Source organism: Sphaeramia orbicularis, chromosome 8 (assembly GCF_902148855.1).
Source record: "Sphaeramia orbicularis chromosome 8, fSphaOr1.1, whole genome shotgun sequence".
Classification (NCBI taxonomy): Eukaryota; Metazoa; Chordata; class Actinopteri; order Kurtiformes; family Apogonidae; genus Sphaeramia; species Sphaeramia orbicularis.
In genome coordinates, this window is record NC_043964.1 from 30,222,951 (window position 1) to 30,235,850 (window position 12,900).

Genomic DNA, 12,900 nt, shown 5'->3' on the forward strand with positions numbered 1-12,900 from the left:
GAGATTTTTACATTATTAGAGCGTACATAAATGGCTGTAACAGGAGCACTGAAGGTTTGGTTTACTGAAAGGGATTTTTGTGACCAACTGTCCTAAATTTTGCATGTGGTTTTTGAAGATTTTGGGATGAACAGAAGTTAAGCGCAGCCGACTTCTCTTGGTCATACCCTGTTAAAGATGTAAAAACACAAAGATATCCTTAAAGAAGCTCCCAGAGGGCATGTTTTAATAATCTTTGAATATTCATAAGGCCTCTTTTTGACTTTTTAAAATTATATTAAATGTAGTTTGTAGCCAGATAATTTAGTTTGAGAACAGAATATGTTACCAGTCTTATAGTTAATGTCATGAGTGGTAGATAATTTACACATGTATAGAAATAAGACATTAAATTGTAAACACTAAATACGAAAGCAATATTAAACAGATTCCTTTTTGGATATGCCCCCAAAAAGGTCATATAATAAATGTAGGAGCCTGGCAACTTTTCACACCTTGAATCCACTACATCATATGACAAACACTGATGAAACTTCACTCCATGTTCATGCATAGTGACACAGCACTTTGTTACTCTGTCTGTGAAAAGTGCTCTATAAATAAAATGTACTTACTTAATTTACTAACTTACAGTTTCAGAACTACTTCTTGATTTTACTTTTACATGTTGCAAATGATGCTGTTTTTGTCCCTTGACATGTTTGACTTGCTGTTTCCAAATCTTTTAAGTGTAATTACTTTTAAGAGTGTGTGGCTGCAGTGACTGCAGATTGCAACTTGCAAATTCTTGGGCGGTTTACTAAAATAACACCTTTATACGCTTCCTTCACCTCTTTCTGTCACATATTCCTCTTCCCACACACTGAGTGGCTCAAGCTTGACAGCTGCTTGGTAGCGCTGTATATGATGTTGTGTGGCTGGGCCTCCTGGTTGGGCTCTGACAAGTCTCAGTATGAGGCCGTGCCTCTCAGTATGCCTGTCAATCCACTCCACTAGCAGCTGTATGACCTGACATTTGCCAGCAACAGCATCAGTACACCTGCATGGAACACACACACACACGCACACACACACACATATTAATAAACAGAGGCACAGTGTAGAACTATGTGCCGATATGGTATTTTTGTCTTCTCAGCACTATGTATTGAATTACAATGAAAGTAAGAACACTTAAAAGGGTTAAGGTCATCAAAAAAAGTTATTTTACTTACTATCTGTGTACTAACCGAGCGCTTAATCATTTTTTCAAGGTTACTGCAAGTGTGTTTCTGTGGCAGCATATTAATTTCTGCATGTGTCCTTGGTTACAGAGACGTGGAGAGCCAGCTGGACAGAGCCAGGGAAACCCAAAGGCAGCAGATTCAGCAGGCAGATATTGCACTGGAACAGTTCAAGAAACAGGTGGAGCTCAGCTCTGAAAAGGCCTACACTGACATGAAACTCCAGGTATAACACACCCCACACACATATTATGATACACATGACTTCTTATCATCTCCTTTCCTGTATGAACTTAAAGCCATCTCAGTTGCTCTGTTGTCAGCTTCCCTTCCATCTGATGTTCTGCTCCTTGAGGTCTTTTCTCAAAGTTTCCTTCAGTCGACATATTTCCAAGATGGGGTCAGGGGTTGGATTAACTGAGTGTTTATCTTCACTGACAGATTTTTAACAATATTTGAGGAATCTGATTTCTCTCATTTTGACAGAGTAGAGCACTGAGGGTGATCTAGACCCATGCAGATCATATACTACTCACCACATACTGACACCTCATCAGGACCTCTGGTCATCACTTTACAACACGCTTCACACTATTATAGCATCATTTTCAATGTTACTGTAGTTGGTAGGTAGAGGCTGCAGCTGCACTGGGGCAAAAGAGTGGAATGCTGTTGGCTTTTCTTCCAGTAAGGCGTGTGTTCTGGAAGTGCCACATTCAGAAAGTTTTGCCAACTTCTGAACAGTTATCTGGAGAAATGTGGGAAATTTCACTACTCTGTCTGAAAATACACTAGTAATTCCATTCTCTGTGTAGCAAAAGAACGCATGTTCAACTTCAAAACTAAATTAACATGACCATAAGTAGTAGTCTGCTTGAAGTAAAGGTGTATACCCTTGTACAAATTGCAGGATTTTGCATTTATCATATTTGTCTGTTTAGACACAGTAGCTGTGGTGTTTCAGTGCTCTTCAAAAAAAAAAAAAAAAAAAAACTTTCACTTTCTTTGATTGGTGCTGAAAAGTAAATATACTGAGTATGTGTCTGTGTTCCCCTTTTCTTTCCACGCAGTTATAAATGCATAATCTCAATTTTTCTGTATATTCATTATCTTTATTTTGATTCAACAATTCTTTTATAATAGATTTTTATCAAATATGCCTCATCATTATTTAAAAAAAAAATTAGAGTGACAGATAATGATAGATTGGGATAGAATTTTTGCAATCTGCGGTTGACAGACGGTAAACTGGAGAAAGACGGGCTGGGTTTCATGAGTCTCGCATGTGTGTTTTTCATGCAGATCTGTCTTTGGAGACAATCCTGAAAAGAATGGTGTTATGTATAAAGGAATAATAAGAACTTCCAATACATGAGTTGCATATTAGAGACACACATTTTTTTTTTTTTTTTATTTTTTACTTTTTTTACCCAAACCTCTATCATGTGTGTTTTATGACAAAAGGAGTGAGTTTGCCAGATGGGCCATGACCCAGACAATTCCGACACATGGACACATTTTGTTGTTGCAGAGACACAGCCTGACCACAGATGCAACAGGGCGCCACGCTGGCTGTACATACATTCTTCTGTATGTCTTTGTCATCCTCTCCCCCTCCTCTCACTCATCCCCCTCACTGTCTACTGATATTAAAATCCTGTATATTTCATGTTTTTCCAACATTTCTCATTTGCATCTATGCTTGAAAAAAATCTATAGGTAAATCTAATATCTTCCCTTAGCGATGTTCGCTCATTTAATTATTCAGAATGAATGAAATGTTTTACAATTACGGAGTTACGTCTGCTTCTCCGCTTCACACATTGACCTCACTTCCTTTCAGTGGGCGTGATGTGGGCCGAGTGGGTTTCGATGGAGAGCAGGTTGTGCACGTTAAGCAGGCACACTAATTAGTACGTTGAGCCAGCCTCACGATCAGCACTCTGCACTGCGTGGGCTGCCACTTATTGGGAGCATTCTACAATCAATACACACTCAGCCGTAAACTTCTCATGCTGTCTTACAACTTAGTTTGGCTATAGGCATTCTTGTTAAGCATTTTGGGTTATACGTGCGTGTGTGCACGATATTGACAAGGCAGCACCGAGTGTGGTCCTGAATGTTTTAAAGGCCTCCATTAGCAAGTTTTAGTCACTGATTAGTAAGGTTTTTTTTTCCGGCTAATCACTATGGCGGGGGCACATGTACAGTAAGAAATCAAGTTTGTGTGGGAGTCAAATGATATGCATGGATGTTTTGTGGAAATCTTTATTGCACTCGGAGCAACATTTATTCTCTCAGACAGAATTTATATGTATTTATTATTTAGAAAACTGAAAAATTAATGTTGATTCATCTGAACCTTTACGAAGTCAGAGATAGGGTCTCCTTGCGAGGCATCTGTGCAAAACCATCCTCCACCCACTGAAAATATAACATAAAAACTATTATATAATGTGAATAGCTGCCTATACATTCCCTAGGTTTCCAGAGTGGATGAATATTTTAATACTTTAATACAATAAGCGTTTTTTAATGGTATTTAGATAACCTCAGTTCAGTTTTTCGCTATTCTTGGGTGTAGGCAGCATGTTTTTTATACTTGGATGGCATGTGATATCTTCTTTTTCGAAGCTTTGAAAATGTCTGTATTGCCATATTTCTCTCCTCTTTTCTCCTGTGCTCATCCCTCTATCCCCAGTTCACTTCTTCTTTCCCCATTGAGCCCCTGGCATCCCAATCTCCAATCTGACTTTATCCTTAGCCCACATCAAAGCCACGAGAGAGGAGCAGTCTCTTCTGCATCCCTGTCATCCTCTCTCCCCCCCCTCCCTCTCCTCTACTTTTCTCCCCACCCCACTTGTGCAGCGCTCCATCACGTTCTCCTGCTAAGGCTTTAATGTTGCAGAAAGTACTTCAAAAGAAGTTTTTGCCCTTTTTTTCATCCTTCCATCTTTCCTCTCATCATCTTCTCCCTCTCTTTCTACAGATGGTGTTATATCTAAATGGATTATCGGCATCACTCTCTTTCTCTGTCTGTCTTTCTCCCATTTTAAAATCAGCATCCCGCTTTTCCACTACACTTAAACATTCTGCCCTATTTTGGTTGGGGAAAAAAAGCACACCATACGGAATCAAATCTCTGTTGCGTTCATAGTTCAAAGGAGGCTTCTGCATTTTAAATGGATTAATCAAAATACATTTAGCATTTCCTGTGTGTTACACATAGCGTAGCCCAGATACAGAGGCGTTTCAGTAAATTACATTTCCAATTGTTGTTGATTATCGTCACCTCAACAGAAAATATGAATGTGGTTGGCTGCAAGGAAGTTGAGTTGAGGTGAAAAGCGTAAATAGTGTCAAATCTTATTTTCCAGAAATACAACAAGTCTTCAAAAAATCAACAGAAGGGGACTTTTTATTCTACACTCTTATTTCTCACCATGTTTTTTACTTGAATCTTAAAGTTGCAGTTATTTTGTTTTGCTTGGTAATGTTGATGTGACCTGCTGGTTTAACCTTTTTAATATTCATTCAATTATAGTGGCACGCTTTCATGTATAAGCTAATTTATGTATATACTTTTATTATAGTATGATTATGAATATATTATCAATGGCAATTTATTATTATTATTATTTAAAACAGAAAGAAAATTCAGCAGCATCATTATGTAGCAAACTCAAGGTATTATTTTGCAAGATATGCAAGCATTTGTTAGATTTGTTGTAGTATGATTATTGTTTGTTTATTTCGAATATAACATTAAAACCAAGCAACAAAAAGATTTATATAAAAAGAAAGGAAAGCATTCAAAAAGGAGCGGGATGAAGTTTAATTTATAATCTCCCGCCCCCTTACCCCATCTTTCTACCTACCCTAAATTCCCATGTCACATCCCATAAGTAACTCAAAAATCCAGCACATAACAGACTAAATTCTGACTAAGCACAAAACATAAAAATGCTATACATATCAAGGATAGACTCTGTCCATTTCGCAACAGCATTTCACATTAAAATAAACTCTGTCCCTTTCGTAGCAGTAATACACATGTCAAAAACAAAAATAAACTATCCGTTTCATAACAATAATACAAAAACCAAAATAAACTGTCCATTTCTCTGCAGCAATATAATATCAAAAATAAACTTTGTCCATTTCAGAACAATAATACCCATATTAAACACAAAAATAAACTCTGCCCATTTCATGACAATAACACACATATCAAAAATAAACTTTGTCCATTTCATAACAATAATACCCATATTAAAAACAAAAATAAACTCTATTTCATGACAATAGTACATATCAAAAACAAAAATAAACTATCCGTTTCATAACAATAATACACAAATCAAAATAAACATTATTAATTATGAATATATTATCAATGGCAATTATTTTTATTTAAAACTGAAACAAAGTTCAGCAGCATCATTATGTTGCATCATTATGTTACAAGCACAAGCTATTATTTTGCAAGATATGCAAGCATTTGTTAAATTTGTCATACTTATACTGTGTTAGCACACAAATCAGCTAGACTAAATGCTAACTAATTTTTCTTTTGGCATCACATAATTGAACAGAATACCAAACTAAACTTGTGGAGTCCTGTGTTTGGTTCACAGCAACAGAGATGAATTGCAAATAAAGTGTGAAATGTCTGTCTCTTGCAGTATGCTAATATTTTGTAATTTATGTAGATAAACAGTGAGTTGTTTTCATTCATAAAAAACAATAGCAGACTGTATGCTTACTTTGTTCTCATGCCTCCAGATGGAGAAGGTAGAAGAGGACCTGATCCGCTCCAAGTCCCTCAGGGAAAACCAGGCCAAGGAGTTCTCTCAGCAACTTGATGCACTCAGGCAGAAATACGAGCAGCAGGTCTGTAACTTTCTGTTCATCTGTGTGCAATGCATTTTCCTACCTGTATGCGTTTTCCTACCTGTAGGTCAAGCTTCCTTGCTTCTGTTTAAGTGGTATAGCCAGAGCTAAGATTTCTCCTCTTGCTTCTATTATCATCATCATATTGTTTTATCTTTTATTATCAGCGAACACTTGGGCCATTGAAGATGGCTAAGAGGACTGACATCCATTTGGAATAGACTCGTGATTCTTTTTCATCTGTTCTGCCTGATTAATTTCTCGCGATAAGAGACACACTTTAGATTACACTTAGATAGCGTCTCAGTTAATATGAAAGTAAATACAAAATTAAACTTTTCAGATTGAAATTGAGTGCAGTCTGCATAACAGTCGCATAACCCCATTATTATCGCATCTCTGACACCCTTCATCGATTAGGAGCCTAGAAATCATGTTCTCATTGAAATCTGTCTCACTGAGAGGAAGACATATTTTATCAAACATAAGATTCAATTAAACCACAGAAATGCATATTATCAGATTAATTTTCGGAGGCACATTCTATATTTCTGTTATTCACATTTCAGTTTGACCTAAGTGGTCTACTGGAGGTATTTTTTTCCATGCCTGAATAATGTACTTCAACAATATAATTTACTTCAATTAATGCTGTATAATTGAATCACACAGTCTCTTGCCTGTCCAATTTTTTTTTCTTTTCAGAGTGTATGCTTTGTGCAAATTTGTTCACAAATAATCTTTTAGTTATTGTTATTGCAATAATTTATAAAATACATTTTATACAACAGTATATGTAGATTTTACTGTAGTTTCACTGTCGAATGTACCTTTCTTATGTGAACAACAACTGTCATAAGGCTAAAAATTACCATTCAAGACATAATCTTGTAGCCTTGCACACTATCCGTTGTGCAAAACAGAAACAAACTATGACATTAGAGAGCTATGCACTTGTATATCCCTAAATTACCATTAAATAACACAGCACAGATGAACCCTCGTCCAAGAGTTCAATATATATAGCACAGTTTCACCACCATGCCATTTCGAGACTAGAAAGTGTACATGCCACTAACTGGTGTAACATCTCTATTTCCCATCTGTATCCACACCATGATTGATTTGCATGCAACAAACTAGCTCTCAACCTGTCTATTAATAAGCATGCTAACACTCATTTCTGAGCTTGATGGAGTTTCATTGCGTGTAAATTGGTGTTGATGGTTCTAAGTGAAGGACATAAGACCAGTGTTATTTCCATGATGTAGAGAAATGGTTCTCAGTTATTGATTTGCTCGGTCGATGCATATTTGAATTTGTAATTATGATGACATTTACAGACAAAAAGCACATAATTGTTGCATAAAAATATTTTTAAAGCACAAAAAAAAAAAATCACACTGGAGAATGTGGTGAGTATAGTTTATAAGGATGCATGGAAGGCTACTTCAGTTAAAACCATTAAAAAGGCTGCAATCATAGCCAGAGGACATTCCGTAATGATCCATTTACTGTGAATTTATCAGTGTTTTAAGTGCTAACCATCCAATACTGTTGTGAGAAATCATAAATTCTATCTCATGTGAAAAACAGATAAGTAATCTAAGAGATGAAAAAACATTCAAGTGATGGTAATGTTTTGCTGTGGAGAATGGGGGTGCATTTGACAGTTGAAACTAACTACACAGGGTTAGTGTCACATCACGCAGGCTTTTGTCTTTAGATAAAAACAGATAAAGATGAAGGCTCTGTCTGTGTGACTGTGATTGAAGAGAAGAGAAGGAAAAAAGTGACTATTTGTGTCTGCATGTACATGTCTGATTATTCAGTTACTGTGAACGCACTCCCCAGTGTTGAGTATGTACTGTAAACTCAAGTATCCATTGTGCATTTGTTCGTCCATGCTTGTTGTGTGCACTGTGCTTCCTCTCCAGAGAGAAGGGTGTCACCAGATCACAGGGGTCAAGTTTACCCATTCAGACATCACAAAAGAGCATTTCTCGAGGCAAGCCTTCAATGAGACTTTGAAACGAGAACACTGTATGAAGGAATTGTTTTCCAACTCCCCCTCAAGGCACCTAGACGTCATGGTGACCCGATGGAGCCCTGCCTCTTGACGTTAGAGTGACGTTGTGAGGTTAAACACTGGTTTGGATTCACGACCTTGATAATGAAGGGAGATATCCACTCACAGCCAAATTTAATGCTGTTCACTGACCATCTTCAGTTTAGCCGCTACAGTGAGGAGTGTGGGGTTTGTCCTCCTCCATGCCTCCCTCCCCTCTCACACACACCCAGCCTCCCCTGCTGAGACCAGAAAGGGCTTCTGTTCTGCTCTATTCTACACCCTCCTCCTTCCAGTTTTTTCACATTTTCCCCCTGGAGCTGAAAAGAGCCCATTACCTCACTGTCCTGTCTCACCACTTACAATACAAACACATAACCATGTCAGCCCAGGCTGACAGGAGTCATGCTGTGCAGAACACCCGGCCCACTCTGTATTTGTGGCACCAAGCTGTGCTATAACCCACTCAGTCTTCCCTCTTAAGCACCATGCTGGTCCCTTTAAGAACCGCAGCACCCAGCATCCTCCACTGCACGCTGGCGCTACGTGATGTCACAACCAGGCTCCTTGCTGGGTCTGCACTCTGTCATTTCTCCTCTCCGGCTTTTTCTTTTGCTGTTTTTCTCACCACGGACCTATCGTGCCCATTTCTTCACCCTTGTTCCATCTCTGATCCCCTCTTTCCTCTAAAACCCCATAGCCCGACATTCTAAAGAGGAGCGAACAGTAAACCAGGATGTCCTCCCCCAATTTCTGTTACCGCATGTCCTGCTGTGGAGTTCTTGAAGCCAGCTTATCACTCTGTCAGCTTTAACTCGTGCTGCTGTATGTATCTGACTTGCCCAACGGGACAGCGTATCCAGACTGTGGATGTGATTTGTAGCTATTGTCCATGAAGGGAAAATGAAGGCGGTACAAATTTGGCTGTCTCTGGAATGCTCCGTAGACAACATCAACCTCGCCAGTGACAGCGTATGGAAGATTTTATCTACATACTGCATAGTATTTGTTCACTGAAGATTAATGATTATGAGCTGGACAAATGGCATGTATATGAGGTATCTTGTGTCTATCCTGTTTCTTTCTTTGTGTGTGTATACTATACCAGTAACTGAGCCTAAAGAGATGCAAGAGATAAAATACATTTTATCCAGCTATAATTCCTCCTGTTCTCTTCTATGGGGGCAGAGCTGAAGGGTAAATTCTTGGCTGCCAAAATTCAGAGTCTATTGTGGCCTTCCTCTCAGTGCGGGGGACAGAATCCGGCTTCCTGTAGATAGCCCCTCATTCATCACCTGCTCTGAATAGCATGCATCATCCGAAGATAGGGCTTGGGATAGAGTAGGCACCGGGCATAGAGTCTCTGGATCTCCACTTCTCTGGCAGGCCAGGTAGGGTGCCGTCAAGCACAATGTGCAAGGGATTAGTTTCAAAGCAGGGACTCGAATGGGCCCCAGGCCCCTGCTGTCCTTTCAAGGCTCTGGCTGGGGCTTCACGGCAGGATGGTGTGGGGGTCACTGGTCTGCCCCACCATGGGGGAGTGGGAATGGATCAGAGCCTGGGAAAAGCTTGGAGGCTAGGGAATGGGAGCTCCACTGGCAAAGCTCACCTCCCAGCAGGTGACTTCAGTCACAGCTGTACTGGGCTGCAGACTGACAGGATGATTAAGCCCTGAAAAAATGAGGTTTTTCATCCCATTTAAAGTGTTTTCTTTACTGTATTGTATAAAGCTCTTTGTAGCTGGTTGTAACTGGTAGAACACAGTAGCATAGCCCTCTTGTTGATTGGTGAGTATGGCCCATGTTGTACTAACTTCAGATGCCCTTTATTCAGCAGCATAAAACCCTGTAATGTTTGTAAATGTTATCAACCGTGGAGCGTAACTCCATAAATGAAAATGGGAAAAGATATTGGTTAAATGGTTTATCTAATCCAGAGTATGGTATGACCTTTAGCTCCAGGACCCTCTAGCGTTTTTAAGCATCTTCTTGGTTTTCCTCAGTTTCGCCTGCACTTGCTTCTCTCTGCTTGGTTTTTTCTGATTTGGGTTTATAATAATCATAGTCATCGCCTAAGCCGATTTTCGCATGCTGTCAGATGCATAGCATGGGGCGTTGGGTAGTTACTGCAGCCAGATGGCTAACCCCTACCAGCTTGCATAGTCCAAACTAGCTGCTCTTTTATATGCCGATTGCCGAATAGGACAAGGGGGACAGATTTAAAGAAAGAGAGAGGAGTAGGACATTGAAGGCCTGTCTGTACAATTGGAAGGAGAGGTGTGAGGGTGGGGGCGCGAACCAGATGTAAACATCACATCATGCCTGACTCCGACAGTGTGAGGAAGCGGGGAAACTTTTCTCTTTCCCCCACAATCCTACGAATTGCGCTACATTTGTTGGGTTCTTGGGTGGAGGAGGAAGGACTGGACGAAGAAAGGATGGATGGGTGGATGGACAAGTTGTCATGACGACAGGGTTGCTCTGAGTGTGTGTTGGCTGATGAAGTCTGTCTTTGCCTGCTTGTCCAATCAGATGGCTGAGCAGCGCATGCAGCACGAGCAGGAGAGGACGCGGCTACAGCAACAGCACAGCGCGGAAAAGGACAGCCTGGTCCAAGAGCGTCAGCGGGAGGTGAACAGCCTGGAAAGGCAGGCCAGGGCCGCCTTGCAACAGCACCAGCAGCACACCCAGGAGTGGAGGAAGCGCGATGCCCAGGTAGGGGGTCTCCACTGATCCACATTCGCACATACGCACATGCTGACCCACCGCTCTCCTGTGGACAACCATTTTGTATTTTGCCTATTGACATTTTCTGGGGGTTTCAAAAGCTCAGCAGGTTGAGATACTTTTTTACTTGCAGCTTGACATATTGATATTTTTTGGGTAATCATTTTAAAGATGTCTAATCTTAGTGTTCGGAAGAATTTTGCTACTGCTATTAAAGTAAAAAAAAATACTTGTATTTGAGTTACGACAGTTGCGCGCAAAACAAAAAGTGAAACAGATTTAATAAAACAAAATAAATCACACTTCCATAACTTCTGATGTTATTATGTTAAATTTTTTTTTTGTCGCAGCAGGGTTTCGTGATAGAAGTCTAAAGACTTGAAATCCAGAAACCACAGGTAGCCAGATGAAGGAGAAGAAATCTGTTCCGTTCAGCGCCATACTTTTATTCCAAAACCCTGGGATGAATTTGTCTTTTCTTTTCCGCTGTACGGTTGTGGACTGGCGTCAAGCGTCCTGTACTCCCACTAAAGTGTATCTCTGCATGGCATTCTCCTCACACCGCAGGTTTCCCTGGAAAACCATGGTTATTCTCCTATTACAACATTGTTGGCCACAATGGGGAAATGACATTTGGGTCTATATTAATGGACGTCCCTGACACTGAGGAGCTATTCTATTACCATTTAGCTAAAAACAGCAGCAGGGTTTCATCTCATACCCCTCGCTCTGTCTTCGCCTCTCTCCAGCCTGGGCTAGCTTGGAGCTCTGTGGGAAGCCATTTGACAAACCAGCCCCCAACTGTGGATGTGTTTGACTCCTCAGGCTTCCTGATAAAATGGTCAATGTCACCATGCAGAGAATTTTATTTATTGGCCGCAAGGGTTGACAAGGACCCAGCCAGACATATGTTGCATTTTGTGGACAAATGGCGCTTCCACCAAATGTGGGCACAGATGGTGGCGGACACCGAAAGAACAGCGAAGAAATCAGAATTGCCATAAATGTGTTTTGTTTTTCTTTTGTTTTTCTTTTCTATATATTTTTATTCACTTGGTATGTAGTAATTCTTGGAAGTATTTTACATTTACACCTACTAATAACAACATTTAATCTTCTAGAATAACTCTCCTTCATAATATTAAAGATATTAACGAATTTTAAAAGCTGAAAATTAATATATCTTTAAAACCTCAGGCAACTTAATTTGTCAAACTGGAATGATTTTGTATTTTGGAATTTTCACATTTTGGATGAAACTTGATCGGACTATTTCAGACGGCCCCTTGTTGTTCACTTGAACACCCAAATATTCTGTCATTTGTAACCTCTCGAAGGCATTAAAACTTCTACTAAAAAGCCTGGAAGAAATTGTCTATTACCACTGCTAGTTTATTGAACGCTGGTTAGTTTGCATCACAGCATTTTAAACTATGTAACATAAGGGGAAAGTTGTGTTTTCCCCCTTTCTTCTGTCTTTCCCTCTCATCTGCTGTCTTTTTTCATATTTTAGGGAAATGTCTTTCAGAGCACCCGATGGCACCAGCCAGTGTGTTTTTGGTTTTTCGGAGATGCCGTCACAACGTTACACTTCTGCTGATAGCATGCCATCGTGCTCATGTCAAAATGACGTGTAGTTTGACAAATCTCGGGATCTCAGGATGGTGACAGAAAACAAACTTCCCCAGCAGTCATTTGATATTCTCAGTTCCTGTTTGCTTGTGCAGCATTTCGAGAGGAGATCAGACGCCCGACTAATGTCAGATGTTAAAGCAGCAGGAATCAAGATTTTCATTCAGGCCCTGGGAAGATGGAAGACAGGATTGTGGGGCTTCTGAGACTCAGATGTGAGTTAGTCATGAGTACTGTTTAGTAGATGTGCTGTTAAAGTGACACACTAGCAGTCATATGTATTAATTATGATTTTTTTTTTTTTTTTCCACTGGGATAAGCTACTTATTATTCAACAGTCTTGGATTACCAAAGTTGT

At 39.8% G+C, this 12,900-nt stretch overlaps 1 protein-coding gene across 3 annotated transcripts in view; it reads left to right on the top strand.

The window, feature by feature from the left end:
- cep112 (centrosomal protein 112) overlaps positions 1-12,900 on the top strand; it is a 114,553-nt gene that overhangs the window by 41,512 nt on the left and 60,141 nt on the right. For all 3 annotated transcript variants that reach the window (XM_030141740.1, XM_030141741.1, XM_030141743.1), the window contains 3 exons: positions 1,314-1,449; positions 6,009-6,116; positions 10,716-10,898. In XM_030141740.1, the coding sequence (XP_029997600.1) occupies positions 1,314-1,449; positions 6,009-6,116; positions 10,716-10,898 (427 nt within the window). The remainder of the gene's footprint in view (positions 1-1,313; positions 1,450-6,008; positions 6,117-10,715; positions 10,899-12,900) is intronic.